At 65.5% G+C, this 19,015-nt stretch overlaps 3 protein-coding genes across 3 annotated transcripts; 1 reads left to right on the forward strand and 2 right to left on the reverse strand.

Annotated features, from left to right (window-relative positions):
- Window positions 1-1,374: 1,374 nt before the first annotated feature.
- Window positions 1,375-7,690, reverse strand: EMIHUDRAFT_450438 (hypothetical protein). The gene is made up of 19 exons (XM_005777463.1): window positions 7,524-7,690; window positions 6,999-7,304; window positions 6,870-6,932; window positions 6,727-6,799; window positions 6,537-6,653; window positions 6,371-6,462; window positions 6,242-6,319; window positions 5,880-6,067; window positions 5,742-5,808; window positions 5,421-5,471; window positions 5,100-5,351; window positions 4,927-4,950; window positions 4,758-4,856; window positions 3,832-3,936; window positions 3,328-3,648; window positions 2,771-2,941; window positions 2,496-2,595; window positions 2,263-2,423; window positions 1,375-2,192 (listed from the first exon to the last, which is right to left on the reverse strand). The coding sequence occupies exons 1-19, from the start codon at window positions 7,623-7,625 to the stop codon at window positions 1,659-1,661; spliced, it is 2,904 nt and encodes a 967-aa protein (XP_005777520.1). The 5' UTR covers window positions 7,626-7,690; the 3' UTR covers window positions 1,375-1,658.
- Window positions 7,691-10,169: 2,479 nt separating this feature from the next.
- On the reverse strand, window positions 10,170-11,421 carry EMIHUDRAFT_206187 (hypothetical protein; the record flags this gene model as incomplete). The annotated part of the gene is made up of 2 exons (XM_005777464.1): window positions 10,170-10,206; window positions 11,189-11,421. 2 exons carry the CDS (start codon window positions 11,419-11,421, stop codon window positions 10,170-10,172), a joined length of 270 nt encoding a protein of 89 aa, XP_005777521.1.
- Window positions 11,422-11,634: 213 nt separating this feature from the next.
- EMIHUDRAFT_100826 (hypothetical protein) lies at window positions 11,635-17,389 on the forward strand (the record flags this gene model as incomplete). Its single annotated transcript, XM_005777465.1, has 7 exons — window positions 11,635-11,950; window positions 12,541-12,770; window positions 13,038-13,156; window positions 14,108-14,446; window positions 16,332-16,477; window positions 16,662-16,897; window positions 17,030-17,389. The coding sequence occupies 7 exons, from the start codon at window positions 11,635-11,637 to the stop codon at window positions 17,387-17,389; spliced, it is 1,746 nt and encodes a 581-aa protein (XP_005777522.1).
- Window positions 17,390-19,015: the final 1,626 nt, after the last annotated feature.

The raw sequence follows: 19,015 nt of genomic DNA on the forward strand, positions 1-19,015 counted from the left end.
TTTTGGCCAATGCCTCATGTCGGACACAAACGTGTGTGTGTGTGTGTGTGTGAGTGTGTGTGTGAGAGTTGTTAGAGTTGTTTGGTATTGCTAAAAATCTCTCTCTCATGTCGGCGGGGCACCGGTAGGCTGCGGCTCGGCCTGCGCCTCAGTCGTCGCCGCTGCGCAGCTGGATATGGTGGCGCACGTGGCGTGGCCTGTCGTTTTTGCATGTTTTGCGGTGGCGGCCCATAACCGCAGGAAAGGTGCATGACCTCAGCGCTCACTCCTTTTCCCATCCCGGAGGCAGAGCGCAGAGGGCAAGGAAGGTAGTCGATACCCTCGGCCCTCGCCACAGACAGACAGACAGATGGACATTTTCAGTGTTATGTAGCTCTTACTTATCTAACCGGGGGTAAGAGGAAGAGGGAGAGGAGAGAGGGAGAGGGAGAGGGAGAGGGAGAGTAAGAGGGAGAGTGAGAGGAGAGGGAGTAAGAGGGAGAGGGAGAGGGAGAGGGAGAGTGAGAGTGAGAGAGAGAGAGAGAGGAGAGAGAGTACGAGGGAGAGGAGAGAGGGGGAGGATAGGGAGAGTGATAGGGGGAGAGGGAGAGGGAGAGGAGAGAGAGTAAGAGGGAGAGGGAGAGGGAGAGGGAGAGGGAGAGGAGAGAGAGTAAGAGGGAGAGGGAGAGGGAGAGGCAGAGGGAGAATAGAGAGAGTAAGATTGAGAGGGAGAGGGAGAGGGAGAGGGAGAGGGAGAGGGAGAGGGAGAGGGAGAGGGAGAGGAGAGGGAGAGGGACAGGGAGAGGGAGAGGGAGAGGGAGAGCTCATGTGGCCGAAGAAGCGGCGCTCCATTGGGGGCGCTGCGGACTATTAGCCTCGTCGCACATCCCGCCAATAGTCTATTACTAATTCATTCTTGTAATCAGCGATGGTTATTCTAGGTCTCATCTCAATATACCACAAATTCATTCTTAATGGTCAATTATTATTATTATTGTTACATTTGTGTTATTCATCTGAGGTTGAAATATCCATTTGAAAATGCTTGCCACATCTCAGGGATGGCGACGCCAATTCAGCCATCCTGAGATGCAGCGCCCTCCGGCCAGCATCTCAGGATGTATGGCTCATTCAGGGATGTAGTGGACATCGTTGGTTGCCTCAGGCATCCCAAGATGCATGAAGCAATTCAGGATGCGCGAAGCAATTCAAGATGCGCGCGCATCCTGAATTGCTTCATGCATCTTGGGATGCTCGAGGCAATCTCAATTAAAATGGAGATCGTATCGGGCAATTTGAGATGCCGGAGCATTTCAAATTGCGGGTTCCCCGCCCCTGACGTGCGAGGGTCGCCCCCCCTTGCCCCACCACTTTGTGTGTGTGGAGAAATTTACCTTACCTTACCTTACCTTTAGAAAAAAGAAAAGCGGACGCCCAACAACACACAGCACAACACACACACGGACGCTGACGAGCGTGTGACATGCCTCTCCCAGTGCGTCCTCGCTTCTCTCGCAAGTGGTGGCGCGCGCACGCCGTTGCGCGAGCCTCATGTATCATGGCAGGGAGCGGCTGGCCCTGGCGTCACCGGCTTTGTCTGCAAGCGCCCGTAGCATGCATGGCGCGCCCTGCGGCGGCGGCTGTGCTGCTCCCTCCCCGTCCGCAGCCCGGCGGAGCGGCTACGCCCCCGGGTTGTACGACTGCGAGCTGCGCCGCACGGGCTGCTCGCGCAGCGGCGGCGGGCGGCTGTTTTCGTCCTGCTGCGGCCGCGCCGCCCCGCCGGCCGCCGCCGCGAGTGACTGCAGGTCTCCGGCGGAGGCGAAGCGCTTGCTGCGCGACGAGCCGACTCCAGAGAGCATCCCGAGCAGCTCGACCACGTCAGCGTGGTCGGCGAGGTAGGCGGAGGCGTCGCTCGGCTTGCGGCCGACGGTGGCGGTGAAGAGGTCGTGCCCGGGTGCGGCGCCGCCTCGGCCGGCCGCCGCGTCCTTCCTCTTCTGCAGCGCGGCGAACATGAGCTCGTCGCTCGAGTCGTCGCCGACGCAGAGGACGAACTGGAGCGGCTCTGCCGGCCTGCCGCGCCGCGCCGCGTCCGCCACGAGCCCGACGAACCGCTCCGCCATCACCCCCTTGTCGATCCCCTTGGGGCACGCCTCGACATACCCCTTCCCCACCCGCACCACCACCGGGGCCCCCTCGAGCGCTGCCTGCAGCTGGTACTGCAGCTCGCGCGCCTGCAGCCACATAGTAATCAATGAGTCACATATCAATCAGTAGCGTGGGCTGGTACTGCAGCTCGCGCGCCTGCAGCGCGCCGAACTCCGGGTCCGCCGAGGAGAAGTTCCACGACATGGAGGAGCCCTTCTTCTGCATGTACGCGCCGAGCGTGCGGGTGGTGTAGACCGCCATCACCGCCTCGGCAGCCTCTCGCCACGAGGTGTTGACGCCTAGAATTAAACACAGAATCCTAGTCGTACATGCATCTCACAGGCGACCTCTCGCCAAGGAGGTGTTGGCGCCAGGCAGGAGCTGCTGCCACGGGCCGCTCTTGATGCGGTAGTGGAAGCCGTGCTCGACAGCAAGAGAGAGCCCCGGCACCGACCCGAAGGCGGCGTCCACCTGCTCACAGCAGGAGGTGTGAAGAGACGCCGTTCGCAGCTGCGGCCGAGAGGGACGATGCCTCACCTGCTCACAGCAGGAGGTGTGAAGAGACGCCGATGGCCGCTGCGGCACAGGCACCGGTCAAGAGGGCGGTGTCCGCCGTGTCGCGCCCGAGTCCAGAGAGGACCATCACGTGGTTGTGGGGGTCGGCGCAGAGCTGCCGCAGCGTCGTGAGCACCGAGGAGGGCACCTCGTACTTGCCCTCCTCGCGCACGTCGTAGAAGCCCGTGTCGGCGGGGGTGAGGGTGCCGCCCCAATCGAGCAAGACGACGCGCTGTGCGGCGGCGCGATACGAGAGGAGCACCTGTTCACAGCTGCAGGTGTGAAGAGGCGCTGTGCACAGTCCCAGCCAGACGCGATACGAGAGGAGCACCTGCGCCCCCGAGTCAGGGGGAAGAGGGGGGGGGGAGGAGCAGATTACTCACTGACGGCGGAGCGGGGCGAGAGGAGCAGCCTGCTGCGTGTCGACACTTCCTCGACACTTCCTCGACACCTCCTCGACACTTCCTAGACACTTCCTAGACACTTCCTAGAGGAGCAGCCTGCTGCGTGTCGAGCGGCTTGAAGTCTGCCCCCATGCCCACCATCCGGAAGGAGGCGAGCCTACGCATGCGTGGCTGATGGTGAGGCACAGTGCATGGTGAGTGAGTCCATGCCAGCCATCCGGAAGGAGGCGAGCCCAAAGCCGACCGCCATCCAGTGGTCCTCCTTCTTGCGCTGCATCGACTTGAGGTCGGTCAGGAAGCGGCGCGCCTCATCATCAACCACGCCATGAGATGGGGCACTCATTGAAGGCGACCTCTGCGGGAGGAGGAGTTGGCGTGCCCAGTCCTCCGCCGTGTTTGCGCGGATGTGCGCCAAATCCTTGCGTGCGCGCGCCTCCTTCTCCGCCGGCGGCATCTCGAGCGCCGTCTCGAGCGCGCCCATCACAGCCTCCGTCGAGAAGGGGTTCATGACGAGCGAGCCTGAAAATTGCATCGCCGAGCGGTCAGGCGCTTCCTCAACCAATCCCTCGCGGGCTCCGTGGCGAGCGGTCCGTTGAGCACGCGCGAAAAGCCCGAGAACTCGGACAGCACCGCCACGCCCGCCGGAAGCTTGCCTGGTGGCGTCACGGACGTGTCGTGGACGTGACTCACTCAGCACCGCCCCCGGCCCCGCGCCCGCCGGCAGCTTGCCTGCGGCCCGCGCGACGACGTACTCGAGCGGGTGGGCGTTGACCGCCTCGCGCACCGTCGAGTAGACGATGACGTCGGACATCTGCCACAGCTGCATCCGGGCGGCGAGAGAGAGCCGCTCCACCTGTAATGAATCATTGGTTGATTCATCAGCGATTCGTCATTCATTGGCGAGAGAGAGCCGCTCCACCTTTCGGCGTAGTGGCAATGAACCAGTAATCAATCATTCATTAATTGACTAGTACTTAGACGTTCATTGAGACTCCATCGAGAGGCGACTGGTGAGCCGCTCCACCTCGGCCCGTGTGAGCAGTCCATCATCACTCAAATGATTAGCAATTGAGCTTTAGTGGATGAGGGGCTGGTGAGCTCCCCACCTCGCAGTCCATCATCACTCAAATGATTAGCAATCGAGCTTTAGTGGATGAGGGGCTGGTGAGCTCCCCACCTCGCAGTCCATCATCACTCAAATGATTAGCAATCGAGCTTTAGTGGATGAGGGGCTGGTGAGCTCCACACCTCGCAGTCCATCATCACTCAAATGATTAGCAATCGAGCTTTAGTGGATGAGGGGCTGGTGAGCTCCCCACCTCGCAGTCCATCATCACTCAAATGATTAGCAATCGAGCGTTAGTGGATGAGGGGCTGGTGAGCTCCCCACCTCGCAGTCCATCATCACTCAAATGATTAGCAATCGAGCGTTAGTGGATGAGGGGCTGGTGAGCTCCACACCTCGCAGTCCATCATCACTCAAATGACTAGCAATCGAGCTTTAGTGGATGAGGGGCTGGTGAGCTCCCCACCTCGCAGTCCATCATCACTCAAATGATTAGCAATCGAGCTTTAGTGGATGAGGGGCTGGTGAGCTCCCCACCTCGCAGTCCATCATCACTCAAATGATTAGCAATCGAGCGTTAGTGGATGAGGGGCTGGTGAGCTCCACACCTCGGCGTAGTGGAGGGCGCCCGGGTAGGAGGCGCGGATCCGGCGGACGATAGTCTCAATGTCGGCCCGCACGTCGCGCGCGTCCGCGACGAGCTTGACCTGTCATCGATCACCCGCTCACTCGCTGCTAGCTTGGAGACGCCGCGCGCGCCCGCGACGAGAGCGTGACCTGGTTGCGCGAGGCGACCATCACCTGCAAGTGTCCAGGAAGTGTCTAGGAAGTGTCTAGGAAGTGACCTGGTTGCGCGAGGCGACCATCACCTGCACCAGCGTGTTAGTATTAATTAATGATTAATGATTAATGATTAATAATTAGTTGCGCGAGGCGACCATCACCTGCACCAGCGTGTGGCCCGCGCGGTACCGCGGGTACGCGGCCAGCATCGCCTCCCACGCGAGCAGCTTGAGCTGCACGCCCTTGAAGCGGTCGAGATAGTCGACGCCGGCGAGCAGCCGCCGCGGCGAGGCGGCCGGCGCGTCGAGCTCCGCTCGCAAGTCCTTGAGCTCGTCGCGGGTGGAGGCGGCGGCGGGGGGCGCCAGCCTGTCCGGCAAGTGGTTCTCGAGCAGCGAGGGGGAGACGCCAAAGGTGGAGACCTGCGAATCAGTGGGCCCTTCATCAACGAAACCCAATAGCCAGGGGGAGAGCCCAAAGGTGGAGGAGACCTGCACGATGACGTGTCGGCCTCCGAAGTCGACGCCCAAGAAGCCGCCAGACTTGAACTCGTGCTCGAGGCCTATCAATTAATTAATTAATAATTAATTAATTAATTAAGCCGCCAGACTTGAACTCGTGCTCGAGGCCTATCAACTAATTATTATATATTAATAATTATATTAATTATTATCAGACTTGAACTCGTGCTCGAGGCCTATCAACTAATTGATATCAACCTAACTAAAGATCCATTCAGGAAGCCGCCAGACTTGAACTCGCGACGCCTATTGAGTGGCTGGTCGTCCTTGCGCCAGACCGCGTGCCTCGACGGGAGGGCTGCGGTCGTGCTCGAGGCCGAGCAGCCGCTTGCACGAGGTGAGGAAGTTGCGCGTGTACCTTAATTAATTAGCGCGTGATTGGTTCGTTAATTCATTAGCTTGCACGAGGTGAGGAAGCCGCGAGTGTACTCGAAGAGCAGGAAGCCGACCATGTCCGCGTGCAGCATCGCTCGGAGCAGCTCCTCGCGGACGGCGACGGAGCGGAAGACGTCGCTCGCCGGGAAGGGCGAGTGCAGGAAGAGTCCGATGTGGGCGGTGCGGTGGCGGCGGAGCAGGAAGGAGGGGAGGAGGAGCAGGTGGTAGTCGTGCGCCCAGACCTAGGCGGTCATCAACGATCAATCACTGACAAACCAGCAGCAACAGCAGCCAGGTGGTAGCCGTGCGCCCACAACAGACCATGTGCCAGGTTCGTACACCTCCATCACGGTGTCGGCTACACTGCCACCACTGCTACCACTGCTACTACTACTACTACTACTACTACTACAGACCATGTGCCCCGGCTCGTACACCTCCATCACGGTGTCGGCGAACTTTCGGTTGGCGGCGGAGTACGCCCGCCAGTCCTCCTACTCATCAGCCTCGGGGGATCTCGGGGAGTCTCGGCGAGTCCGGAGTACCGACCGCCAGCCCTCCTCGCAGAACGGGTTCTCGCTGTCGGGGAGCCGCATCCGGTTGTGGAAGACGGGCCGCAGGTAGGAGCGGCAGAAGCCTATCATTCACTAAGTGATCACCTCTCCTCACCTTCCTTCCTTACTTAGGGCCGCAGGCACGAGCGGCAGAAGCCGTGGTAGAAGCGGTCGGTCAGCGCGGCGGGCAGGAAGACGGGCAGGCAAGAGTAGCCCTCGAGCAGCAGCTGTGCGAGGCCCTCCTCCTCGTCGGGGTCGACAGCGCAGCCGACGCCTATTAGTTAATTACCGTTAAATTAATTACATACTAATTAAGGGATCGTCGGGGTCGCTAGGGCAGCCGACGCCTCCGACCCACATCACCCGGCAGCCCAGCGACAAGGCGTGCTGATTGAGGACCGACTCGTCGTCCCACTCCACCTGTTCACGGCTGCAGGTGTGAAGAGACGCTGTTCACAGCCGAGGACCGACTCGTCCTCTGCCACTCCACCTCCCACCCTCCGCCCTCGGCTCTCGACACAGTGAGCGGCAGCTGGTACGCCACGAGGATGACCTGTTGACAGCTGGAGGTGTGAAGAGACAGCGAGAGCGGCAGCGGGATCGCCTCGAGCATGAGCACCGTGTCGCTTTTCTCGAGCGGCAGCAGCGGCGCCGCCCCGGACGGCCCAGCAGGCGCGGTCATCCGGTTCGCCTGCGCCTGCGGGAGCTGCAGGAAGGAGCGGAGCCGCGCCGGCATCACCCCGCCGTGAAGGGCGGCGAGGGCGGCGGAGAGGTACGAGCAGAGGGCGACGCGGCGGCCGTCCACGACCTCTGGCGCGAGGCGGTTGAGGTGAAAGGGCCAGACGGGGAAGTGGTGGGGGAGGCCGGAGACCTCGCCGCGCAGGCCGTCGTGCAGCGCCACGAACTCGCGGTACCGCCGCTGCGCCTGCACGCCGCGCACGCGTTACGGGCTGCATGAGGCACGCGCGGCAGAGCTGTCGGGAACGCGGCACAATACACGCAGCAGGCGCGGGAACACACGCGCGCACTCGCATGAAATGCGCACACGTAGGCTGATCTCATTGGCGGCGGATGGGTGCGGCGGCTGGAGTGGAATATGCGGCAGCCAGGGCAGCCGCTGAGTCTGTGGAGAATGCGGCGATGCCTGGAAGCGTTGGCCCTGGTAGTGCGTGGTGATGGAGTACGAGGTGTAGGGCTTCCCGCTCGAGTCAAACAAGGTCGATGTTGATTCGATTGAGAACTCCATCGTCAAGCGTGGTGTGCTGCCGCGCGAGTGTTGCAGGCGGGGGTCGAGGGACTTCGCGAATCGAGGGACTTGCGAGCGCGGCGAATCGAGCAGGTTCGTTGTGAAGAGCTGGGGGCCCCGGGGTGAGTCCTTCGGTAAGCGCGGGTTAGCGCGGGTTAGTGCTAACCCGGCACGGGTTAGCACGGGTCAGAACGGGTTATCATAACCCGACGCTAACCCGACGCTAACCGGCACTAACCCGTGCGGCTGGGGGGCATACGTCAGCAGGGGTTTGCGCCGGGTTAGGGGTGGGTTAGGGCCGGGTTAGAGCTGGTTGGCGAGATGAAACGGCTGCTGCGGCGGGCACTTCTGTTAACATATTCTGCCTTAACAGGTCGGCATGTAACAGGCATGTTGTTGGTAACTTGATCGAATGTCGCCGAGGTCGCGGACGAGCACTAACGAGCACTCGGTGTACATCGAAAGCCTGGGCGGCCGGTACGTCTGGGACGAGGCTCGCTCGTGCTGGAAGTGGGTCGTCTACGTCGACTAGAGCACGTCCCTCCTCACTGCTCCGTGCACGCCTGACGCCCAGAGCAGTCGACACACCTCCCGGTTCGCCCATGGCCTCCGGTCATGATGACGACACGCACGAGCGACACACAGACACAAACAAGCTCACAAGACACACCCCAGGGGTGGTTTTATTCATTATTAAAAAAACTCGGACCCACGTAGACAAGGAGCGCGCGCCAATGGCCGCCTCCGTGACACTCCCACCTCCTGGGCCGGTGCGGGAGTTTAACCAGTTTCTCCCGGCCGGCCGCCTCCTGACACGCCCACTGACCGAGCCCATCGAAAAAATCCGGCGCGCCGCACTGCTCTGACCCCTGCTCGCCCCTGCTCGCCCCTGCTCGCCCCTCGCCACTGTCGCCTCGGTTGCCGAGGCTGCCGCGCACCCGCGCGCCCGCGTCGCTGCGCGACTACGAACTGCACCAGCTGGGCTCGAACCAACGACCAAAACGTCCCCGACCCGAACGCTGCACCAACTAGGCCACGCCCCAGGCTCGATTTGCAATGCGCATGAAACTGGCCGCTCATAAACCACAGACTACTCATTTGCCGAGGCCACGCGGCGCCCCCCACAGCCAGCCTACCCTCCTATCGCGCGACTCGACGCCCAGCGGCCGCCTCTCGCCTACCGCGCTGCCCTCGCCGGCCGCCGCACCGCCCGCGCTCCAGCCTAACCAGCTTTCTGCTCCAGCCTAACCAGCTCTGTGCTCCACTGCTCCAGCCCAACCAGCCCTGTGCCCCAGCCTAACCAGCAGCCTAACCAGCTCTGTGCTCCAGCCCAACCAGCTCTGTGCCCCAGCCTAACAAGCTCTCCAGCCTAACCAGTAACCAGATCTGTGCCCCAGCTAACCAGCTCTGCATCTCGCAACACACTCATGACAGGGACAGACCAGGCGCAGGAAAAGGGGGCGGGGCCCGAATCCAAGGGACCACCCCGTCGGGCGGAAGAGCTGAGAACTCAGGTCCAGTAGGAAGGCTGCTGGCTCCTGACTCATCCCCCAAATCCCCCACCCCTCTGGCCTGAAACCTTACCATTCCACCACCTCACACACACCCCTCCCCTAGGGCTAAGCAGTGCGCGAGCCCACCCGACTTCAGGCGAGACGTCGACCTGCTAGACGCCCATAGAGGCGCGCGGCGCGGGCGGATGACTAGGGGAGAAAAAGCGGAGATCCTAGCTCGCTGGGAGACGTGCGCAACCTAAAGTTGGGAATAGGGGAGAAGTGTCAGTGTGAGGGGAGGGCGTACGCCGGCGTTTTTGCCTTTGAAAACTGAACAGTTTTTTTTATGAGCTTAGCCGTCGATGGCGGACATGGCACATCGCTCTCGGGCCCACAGACATCCCGCACACCCGCCGCCCCCGCGCGCGCCCCACCCCGGCCGGGAGAAAGGGGAGTGACAGTTTGGGAAGGACAGCCGAGTAATCTCGCACTCCATGTGCGAGAACGCAGGGTAAATGTAAGCCGGATGGCTCACAGGCCACCTCTTGCGCCCCGAGCTTACCATCTACCGCACTGAACACTTCCGCCCCCTCGCTCCCAACCCATCCACCTCGCCCCGGGCCGCGCCGCGCAATCTCGGGCGATCTCGCGCAATCTCGGGCGATCTCGGGGCCGCGCCGCGCTATCTCGGGCGATCTCGGAGCGTCGCTCGCGCGGCGGCACACCTGCTCAAAAAAGGAAGGGCCTGGTTGGAGCCACGGGGCTCACGTGCTCGCTCGGTTCTCTTTCATTATTGCGTCTCGGTGCCAAACCACCCCTTCCCACTGGCATCCCACTTCCCACCGAGGCCGCGGGCACGGCCACGGGGCAGGTCGAGAGCCGTATTTCACCGCGTTCCCCCCCCGCAGGTGAGCCCCCCATTGCGCATTGGTGTCCAGTCCGACCCTGGCTGTTCTTCACCTTCCTACATACATACATAAGTTTGTGACTCATCGCACTCCAAGTGCCCCAAGGAACAAGCGACGGGGGCACGCACGCTCAGCACAGTCACTCAGGCGAGGGACTTCAGCACACTCCACGCCGTGGGGCTAGCACGCACACAACGGCGACTACATCAAGACAGCGAAAGCCTTCACACGCGCCGCCGCCATCGGAGCCACCGCCTCCCACGCATCCAACGCAGGGTCGTACCGCTCCACCGAGCTGAGGTGGGTGTAGCCGGCACCCATTCCGCCTGCGACATAGAGCTTGCCGTCGAGCACTGCCACGGCGTGAGATCCTCGCACCGTCGTCATCGGCGCCACCGCCTCCCACGCGTCCAACGCCGGGTCGTACCGCTCGACTGAGCTGAGGAAGCCGTCGTTGTACCCGCCCATAGCGTACAGCTTGCCGTCGAGCACCGCCACGGCGTGAACGCACCGCGCCGTTGCCATCGGCGCCACCGCCTCCCACGCGTTCGTCGCCGCGTCGTACCGCTCCTCCGAGGTGAGCCAGCCGTCGTCGTTGCGACCGCCCACAGCGTACAGCCTGTCGTCGAGCACCGCCACGCGATGGTTACTCCGCTCCGTCGCCATCGGGGCCACCGCCTCCCACGCGCCAACTGCCGGGTCGTACCGCTCCACCGAGCTGAGGAATTGGTCGTTGTCGCCGTCCTCGTCGTCGCCGTTGAAGCCTCCAACAGCATAGGCCTTGCTGTTGAGCACCGCCACGGCGTGACTAATGCGTGGCGTCGCCATCGGCGCCACAGCCTCCCACACATTCGTAGCCAAGTCGTACCGCTCCACCAGGTTGGAAGGTGCGAGGTCAGCCTCGCCATCCTCATCCTCGCCATCAGCCTCACTCTCGCCGCCCACAGCGTAGAGCTTGCCATCGAGCACCGCCGTGCTGAAATACTTTCGTGCCGACGGCATCGGCGCCACAGCCTCCCCATCCCACTCATTCGTTGACGGGTCGTACCGCTCAAGCGAGTTGACAGTCCCACCCTCGCCGTCGCGGCCGCCGATCACGACCAGGCGCGGCCTCTCGCGCTTCTTCAGCGTCTCCTTCCAGCCGCGGCGCCACGCGCGGCACGTCCCCTTGGCGGCGTGCTCCGTGGTCGGCAGCTGGGCGAGGATGCGCGGGGCGAGGTCCGGCGAGAGGAGGACCTCGGAGAGCACCCACTCGGGCTGCTCCACGAGCCGAGCGGCGTGCTCCTCCGCCACGCGCAGCGCGGCGTCGCTCGCGCCCGCCTGCGCCTCGATGATGGCGCACAGCTGCTCTGGCGAGAGGCCCGCGACGCGCGCGCCGATGCGGTGGGAGGCCATCTGCGCGGGCGGTCCCCGCCGCTGCAAGCTTGGATTTCGCTCGCAAGGGTGTGGGTACTCGGCGGACCGCGTCGTTGCGCCGTCACCCATGCCATCGTGGAAAAAAAATCTCGCCGGCTTCGCGCCGAACGCGCGCAGCGTCTGTGCGTGTTTGCCCGTACTCCGTGCCAGGAGGTGCATATCACTGACTCACGTCCGCCATCAGGTGTGTATATGGCCGACGCCAATCTCGTCGCCGAGGTCTCCTCCGCGCTGCACGAGGTTCTCGCACCGACCACGCCTCCGGAGCGGCGGCAGGCGCTGCAGCAGGCGCTGCAGCAGGAGCGGTCGCGCGCGGGCGCTGGCGCGTGCTACCTGGCCGTGCTCGCCGAGTCGTCGGACGAGGCGCTGCTGTGGTTCGCCCTCGCGGTCCACGAGGCCGCACTCCTCCGCGCGGCCGACACCTCTGGCGGCACGGCCGAGCGGCAGCAGCTTCGGGCTGTGCTGCTCGGCATGCTGTTTGGGCCGCGGTATGAGACGCTGCCGCCGAGTGCGCGCGGCAAGGCGGTCTCGCTGCTCGCGCGGCTGGTGGTCGCCACGTGGCCGGCCGAGGCGCGGCCCACGCCTCCTCCTCTTCGCCAGAGCGGGCTCTGCGCCTTTCCGAGACGCCTTCCTCGCCAGAGACGCCTCCTCCGCTCCAATGCCTGCTCCGCGACTCTTCCCGGACCCGGACTCTTCCTGTCCCGTCAGGACCCGACTCTCCTCCCCTCCCTCCTCGAGCTGCTTGCCGCGCCGGGAGCCGCACGGCCGCGTGCCGCTGCCGTCCTCGCCGCCCTCGCCGACGAGCTTGCCCCAGGCCGCCCCTGACCGTTCCCAGACCTTTGCAAGACCTTTCCTAGACCTTTCCTAGACCTTTCCTCGACCCTTCCCAGACCCTGCCCAGACCGTTCCTGGACCTTTCCGAAGCACGTCCTTCGCCTCCAGAGAGGTGTCGATCTCGCCGACTGATCGTCCCCTCTCAGTCTACCGCTTCTAGACACCTCCGAGGCCTCTACCACTCACGCACGTCGCCCGTCGCCAAACCAGCTCACCCCAGCGTCCTCCTCACCTCCTCGGACCCTTCTCGGAACTTTCCTGCAGGCCGCCAGCGCGGGCTCGCGGCACACCAGGCCGCGCTGCAGCAGGCGTTCGCAGCCACTCTGCCCTCGGTCTTTGGCACCCTCGCCGCCGCTCTGAGGGCGGAGGCGGCGGCGGGCGGCGGCGGCGGCGGGGGCGGCGGCGGAGGCGGAGGCGGAGGCGGAGGCGGAGGCGGAGGCGGAGGCGAGGAGGGGGAGGGGGCGAGGCAGTGCCTAGGGGCGGTGGTCGGTCTGGTGAGGCTGGGGTGGACCCTCCGACCTCCCGCGGATGGGGCTGCGCATAGCCGAGACATCGCCGAGGGTAGACCTGAGAGGCAGCCGAGAGGCAGCCGAGAGGCAGCCGAGAGGCGGCCGAGAGGCAGCCGAGAGGCGGTCGAGAAATGAGCAGAATACGATGTAGCATAGGCTGCGCGGCAGCAGCTTCCGCTTCTGCTCGGCGCGGTGGCGGCCTTCTTTTCTCCGAGGGCGGGGGGTGCCAGGCTCGCTTGCACCGCCCTCGAGGCGGCACGAGAGCTGTCCGAGCTGCAGGAGGGCGCAGTTGCGGCGCTGCTCTCCCCGCTGATCGAGCCGGCGCTGCAGGCGCTCTCCGCCCGCAACAGCACACAGCACGTCTACGCGATGTGCTACATTGTTACTACACTGTTGTCCCCTGCTGGCAGGCCCTCTCCGCCCTCGCTGCCGCCCCTCCGGAGGCACAACTCGAGGAGCTCTACTCCCCCCCCTTCCAGTCCGCTCTACTCCTTCCCATTCCGACACACACAGGCGCAGCTCGAGGAATACGAGGAGCAGCTCTTCCTCCTCCTCGACTCGCTCGCCGGCCCGCCGCTCTCTCCTCTCCGCAGACTAGTTGCTCCTGCCCACTGAGCGAGTTGCCATCGACCAGGACGCTGGCTGCTCCGACTCTCTCCGCCCGCCGCCCCGTGGGCGCTGGAGCAGCTGTGGCGCTACTCCGAGGGGCGGGGCGGCAGGCAGCTCCAGCGCTGCGTGCGCGCCTCAAGCGCGCTGCTCGACGCCGCAGGCAGACAGGCTGCAGCTCGGCTGCACCTCGGCTGCACCTCGGCTGCAGCTCGGCTGCAGCTCGGCTGCACCTCGGCTGCAGCTCGGCTGCAGCTCGGCTGCAGCTCGGCTGCACCTCGGCTGCAGCTCGGCTGCAGCTCGGCTGCAGCTCGGCTGCACCTCGGCTGCACTTCGGCTGCACTTCGGCTGCACCTCGGCTGCAGCTCGGCTGCGCCTCGGCTGCACCTCGGCTGCGCCTCGGCTGCAGCTCGGCTGCACTTCGGCTGGACCTCGGCCGCGCCTCGGCTGCACCTCGGCTGCCTCTGGGCTGCAGCTCGGCTGCGCCTCGGCTGCGCCTCGGCTGCACCTCGGCTGCAGCTCGGCTGCACTTCGGCTGGACCTCGTGCGCGCTGCTCGGCACAGGCGGCGAGGCGGAGGGGCTGTCCTCGTCCGCCGACCACGCCACCGCCGGCGGCATCGCCGACGCGCTGCTTGGCTCGTGCGGGTCGCTCGTTCGGCGGCTGCAGCTGTGTCAGCTGTGAACAGCGTCTCCTCACACCTGCAGCTGTGAACAGGTCGCTCGTGCGGCGGCTGCAGCGGCATCTCTCGCCGGCGCTGCGGGAGGAGTACGAGCTGGTGGAGCCCGGAGGTGCGGCCGGCGGCGGGGGGGGCGAGGGCGGCGGCGGCGCTGACGGCGACAGCGACGCGGACGGTGATGGCGAGGGCGAGGGCGAGGGCGGAGGGGTGGAGCTGCTCGGCGGCGGCGGCGGCGAGGAGGACTCCTTCGAGGCGTTGTGCAGCGACGCAATGTCGCTGCTGTGCGCCCTCGCGTCGCTGCGAGGGGAGGCGGAGCTGCTGCTGCTCTGTGGCGCCGTCGGCTCCTCTCGGCCAATCTCGGGCGATCTCATCAGGCGGTGCTGCTGCTGCTCTGCGGCGAGCTCGCGCCGCTGCTGCCACGCTTCTCGGGCGCCGACGCCGCGTCGCTCGACGCCGACGGGGCTGCGGACGTGGTGACATCGCCGACCTCCTCGCCGCGGTCCTCCCTCCCGAGACCCTTCCGAGACAGCTGCGAGACCCGTTTTGTTTTGCGGCAGGTGCTTCTCGCCGACTGCCTCGTCGCCGTCCTCCCGAGTGCGGCGGCGGCCAGCACCGCTCCCGTCGCGGACGAGTTCAACTCCACAGTCTCATCCCACGAGGTCCCGCAACCAGGCGGCCAGCATCGCCCCGGTCGCCGAGCTCTCTCGGCACGTGGCGGCCGCCTTGGGCCGTCTCGGGCAGCGAGTCGCCTCCTCCCGCCCCCTCCTCGCCGCCGCGGTGTCGCTGCTTCGGCTCGTCGGCGCCCTCTGTAGCTGGCTCGCTTCGCTGCTCGAGGCGCCGAGTAGTGCGGCCGCCCGACCGCACCACCAAGTCGCCAGACGAGGAGCTGGTCGTCGCCTCTTCCCTAGGCGCAGAGCTGGCCGCCCGCAGACCGCGCCACCGCAGAGCGGCTCCTCTCCGACTGCCTCACCGCCGTGCTGCAGCAGTCGCCGCCTCTGCTCGCCGCCTCCGCCGCCACGCCCCTCGCCGTTCGGCAGGTCGGCGCGCTGCTCCTCGAAGTGTCTAGGAAGTGTCTAGGAAGCGTCTAGGAAGTGTCTCGGCAGGTCGGCGCGCTGCTCGCCGCCACGGCGTGCCGCCGCTGGCCGGCCTCGGTGCACGACGCGGCGGGGCTGCAGTCTCTGCGAGGCGTCGACTCCGCCTCCGCCACCCCGTCAGCTCTTGAGGACGAGCGCGAGGCGAGCCGCGAGTGAACGAGTCACTAGGCCTCGAGCCCGCCGCCGCAGCCTCCCTCCCGCCGCCCCGCCAGCCCCTCCTCCTCGCGGCGGCGTGCGGCGCGCTGCTGCTGCCGCCGCGCAACGCCGACATGCGGTCGTACCCCGAGCCTCTCCTGCCTGCGTGGAGGAGGGAGCGGTACACAGAGTCGCGTCCCCCGCCGTGCTCCTGCGGGCAGCGGCGCCTCTTCACGATTGCGGGCCGTGAGCAGGTACGACGCGCTCATCCGCTCGCTCTGCGCGGCGATGGCGGCCGACCCGGCAGATTGGGCGGAGATACAGCCGAGATACAGCCGAGATACAGCCCGAGAGACAGCCGAGATTTAGCCGAGATTTAGCCGAGGTATGGCTGCCGAGCAGGCAGACTCTGCCGAGCTGCGCCACCCGCCGACTGGGAAGTGCTGGGTGCTAACCGCCGGAGCGCTGCGAACTAGGAGCGCCCCGAGCTGCTCGCCGCTCGCCTCGCCGCAGCGGACGGCCGACACCGCGTGCGCTGCGTCCGCTCCATCGTCGCCGCGCTGTCGAGCGAGCACCGGGCGGTGATGGCGGCGGCGCTGCAGCCGGCGGCGCCCCTCCTCCTCCCGGCCCTACACGCCCTCCTCCCAAGCCTGCTCGGCAGCCCGGCGGGCGGAGGGCAGCCCCCGGCGCCGGCGCCGCTCTCTAGACCAGCGAAACATCGACGCGTATTCCACCGAGCACTCGAGACGGGCGCGCATTTGGCTGCATTCTGCAGTATCAACACTGGCAGTGCATTCGCAACATCGTTGCCCCGCTGTCCGCCGTGCGAGAGCTCCGTTGTCGGTGCACGCACGAGTCCCGCACACGTCCCCGCCGCAGGTGCCTCTCCTCGCCGTGCGAGAGCTCCTCGCCCTCCTCCTCGCCCTCCTCCCCCACCTCTCCTCCTCCTCCGCCGCCAAGTTGCCATCTCGCCACGCGGAGACTCGCCCTGCCCGGGGGCGGCGTCTCTTCACAGCGAGATGGGTGTGAACAGTTCGCCGTCCAGCTACGCGGAGCTCCTCAGCCTCGCCCTCACGAATGCCGTCGCCGCCATCGCCGCCGCCGCGCCGCCCGCCGCCGCCGCCGCCGCCGCTGGTACTACTCCCTCCTCCTCCGGCGGCGACGGCGGCGCCTCCGCCGGTGCCGCAGCGGCGGCGGGCGCAGACGGCGTGATGTGCGTCTCGCTGCGGCTGCTCCTCCTGCTGGCGGACCCGCCCTCCCCAAGCCGCGCGCCGCCCACGCTGCCGCTCGGCCGCGTCGCTTCTCTTTGCGTGTGTACGCCGAAGGGAGCTCCTGCGTGAGGTGGCACATCTTCGTGCTTCAGGCCTCGTCGCGGCGGTCGGGCCCGCGCAGATCGGGTCCCTCGTCGGCTCGCCTCTCCTCGCCCCTCCTCGCCGCCGCCAGCTCCTCCTCCTCGCCGCCACCCTCCTGCGGCGGCAGTGGAGGGTCGTCTCGACGCGGCCGCAGGAGCTGCTCGTGCTGCTGCGGCTGCTCCACCACGGGCTCTCCTCGCCCGCCGACCCGCCCTCGTTCCGCACCTGCCTCGCCGCCCTCGCAGAGGTTCAGCCCCGCCTCGCCGCGCAGCCCTCCCCCGCCGGCGCGGCGGCCGACGCGACGCCGGAGGCGCCTCCATCTCTAGCCCCTACTTAACGCAGAGTGGATCGCTTCGGCCACACCAACTTGTTGCATTAGGCGCTCCATCTCGAGCTGCTCCTCCTCGCCCTCGCGGCGCGGCTCGACCCGCTCCACGCCTCCCTCCACGACGAGACCACCGAATGCCTCCACGCCGCGGCGCTCGCCGACGCCGCCCGCCCGCCCTCGCCGCCCGCAAGCTCGGAGGCCGCACCGCCGCCGTTGCTGCTGCAGCTGCTGCAGCGGAGGCTGCTCGACGAGCCGGCGCTGGGGGCGGGGGAGAAGCAGATCCTCTACGACGCCTTCGCCGCCGCCGACTCGTCGGACCTGCCCTCCTTCCGGCGCAACCTCGCCCGCCTCTGCCACGACCTCACCTTCTTTCGCGCGCGCGCACTGTTCGAGCACTCTGCGGTGTTCTGAGTTCTGAGACACACGTGCACAACGATACGAAAGAGGGGGCGCCGCGATGATTATGATCAGCGGTCGATGCGTTTTATGGTTTACTCTCTCAGAGGGGAGACGTGTAACTCTAAGTACACGCTCCGTACGGAAATAATCTTTGACCATAAATGCTTGCACCATGGCGACACTTTGTCCCTAGTCGACCAGACCTCAACCATGACCTCAACGCTCAAGCTCCAAGGGAGTCATCCGTCAAGCAACAACTACAAAGAGATCAAAGTCATCTCTTCCAAGAGCGGCGTGGCCGCGAGCGCTCGGCGTCACTCACGACGTCCACTGTTCGATCTTCTTGGGCTGCAGCACCCTCTCCTCTCCAACACCGTGGCCCATCGCGTAACGGTCACCCCAGCTCCAGACGGCGCCGTCGTCGGATATGGCCAAGCTATGGCTGCCTCCTGCGGACACGGCAACGACGCGCCGCCCAGCCAAAGCCTCGATTTTCTTGGGTAGCAGCTGATTCTGAGAGGTACCGTGGCCAAGGCAGCCTGCGGCTCCCAACTCGCAGTTGCGGCGGTTGCCGCCCCAGCTCCAGACAGCGCCGCCCGCGGTGACGGCAAGGCAATGGTGGGATCCAGCAGACACCGCGACGACGCGATGACCAGCCAAGGCCTCGATCCTCTTCGGCTGCGGTTGGCTCCGCTCGTCGCCGTGGCCGAGCTTGCCACCCGATCCTTCGCCCCAGGACCAGACACCGCCGGCCGCGGTGAGGGCAAGGCTGTGATTAGCTCCCGCCGTCACGGCCACCACATGTTGGCCATCCAAGGCTTCGATCCTCTTCGGCTGCGTCAAGTCGCAGCTCACGTCGCCAGGGGGCTGCTCGTAGCCCAACTGCCCTATCCCCCAGCTCCAGACGGCGCCGTCGGCAGTGACGGCGAGGGTGTATTTGTCGCCTCGAGCCGCAACGGCGGTGACAAACAGGCCTTTCTGAGCCAAGGTCTCGACCTTCTTTGGCTGCAACTGACACTGCCGATCGCCGTGGCCGAGCTTGTATCCGGAACCTCCTCCCCAGCTCCAGACAGCTCCGTCGGCGGTGACGGCCACGCTGTGCATGAAAGCCGTCGAGAGTGCGACGACGCAATGGCCAGCCAAGGCATCGATCCTTCTTGGCTGGGGCTCGCATTGCCTGCTGCCGTGACCCAGGCAGCCCAAACTTCCATATCCCCAGCTCCAGAGAGAACCGTTGGTGGTAATACACAAGTTGTGCTCGCCTCCACTTGCGTCCACGCTGACTGCGCGCTCGCCGTCGAGCATCGACGGGATCTGGGTCGGTACGTGCAGTTGCTCCACACCCCCGCCATGCCCGAGAATTCCTCGCAGGTAAGATTCAGGCTTACCGCACGTGAACAGCCGCCCCTCGCCGTTGATGAAGACGCTGTGCTCTGATCCTGCCGCCACCCTCGCTGGAAGGTTGGCCTCGCGCTGCAAAGCCACTAGGCAGAGCGAGCGCACGGCCAGTCGCGGAGGCAGCTCGTAGCCTAGCTCTTGCGCCCGCAAGTGCAGGCCCTCCTCAACAACCGATTCGTGCAAGAGGAGCGAGACGGCTGCAATGCGAGCGATGTCGACTGGGTCGCACTGCGATACGAT

Source organism: Emiliania huxleyi (genome assembly GCF_000372725.1).
Source record: "Emiliania huxleyi CCMP1516 unplaced genomic scaffold EMIHUscaffold_26, whole genome shotgun sequence".
Taxonomy (NCBI): Eukaryota; Haptophyta; order Isochrysidales; family Noelaerhabdaceae; genus Emiliania; species Emiliania huxleyi.

What these genes read in the sequence shown, in the direction of transcription:
- EMIHUDRAFT_450438 (XM_005777463.1), bottom strand. Translation starts at nt 7,625, where the DNA reads ATGGAGTTCTCAATCGAATCAACATCGACCTTGTTTGACTCGAGCGGG. An exon ending in ACGCCCACCCGCTCGAGTAC is followed by an intron (nt 3,649 to 3,831) that starts GTCGTCGCGCGG and finishes GGAGCCCGCGAG; the next exon opens with GGATTGGTTGAGGAAGCGCC. An exon ending in GTGGCAGCAGCTCCTGCCTG is followed by an intron (nt 2,424 to 2,495) that starts GCGCCAACACCT and finishes GTTTAATTCTAG; the next exon opens with GCGTCAACACCTCGTGGCGA.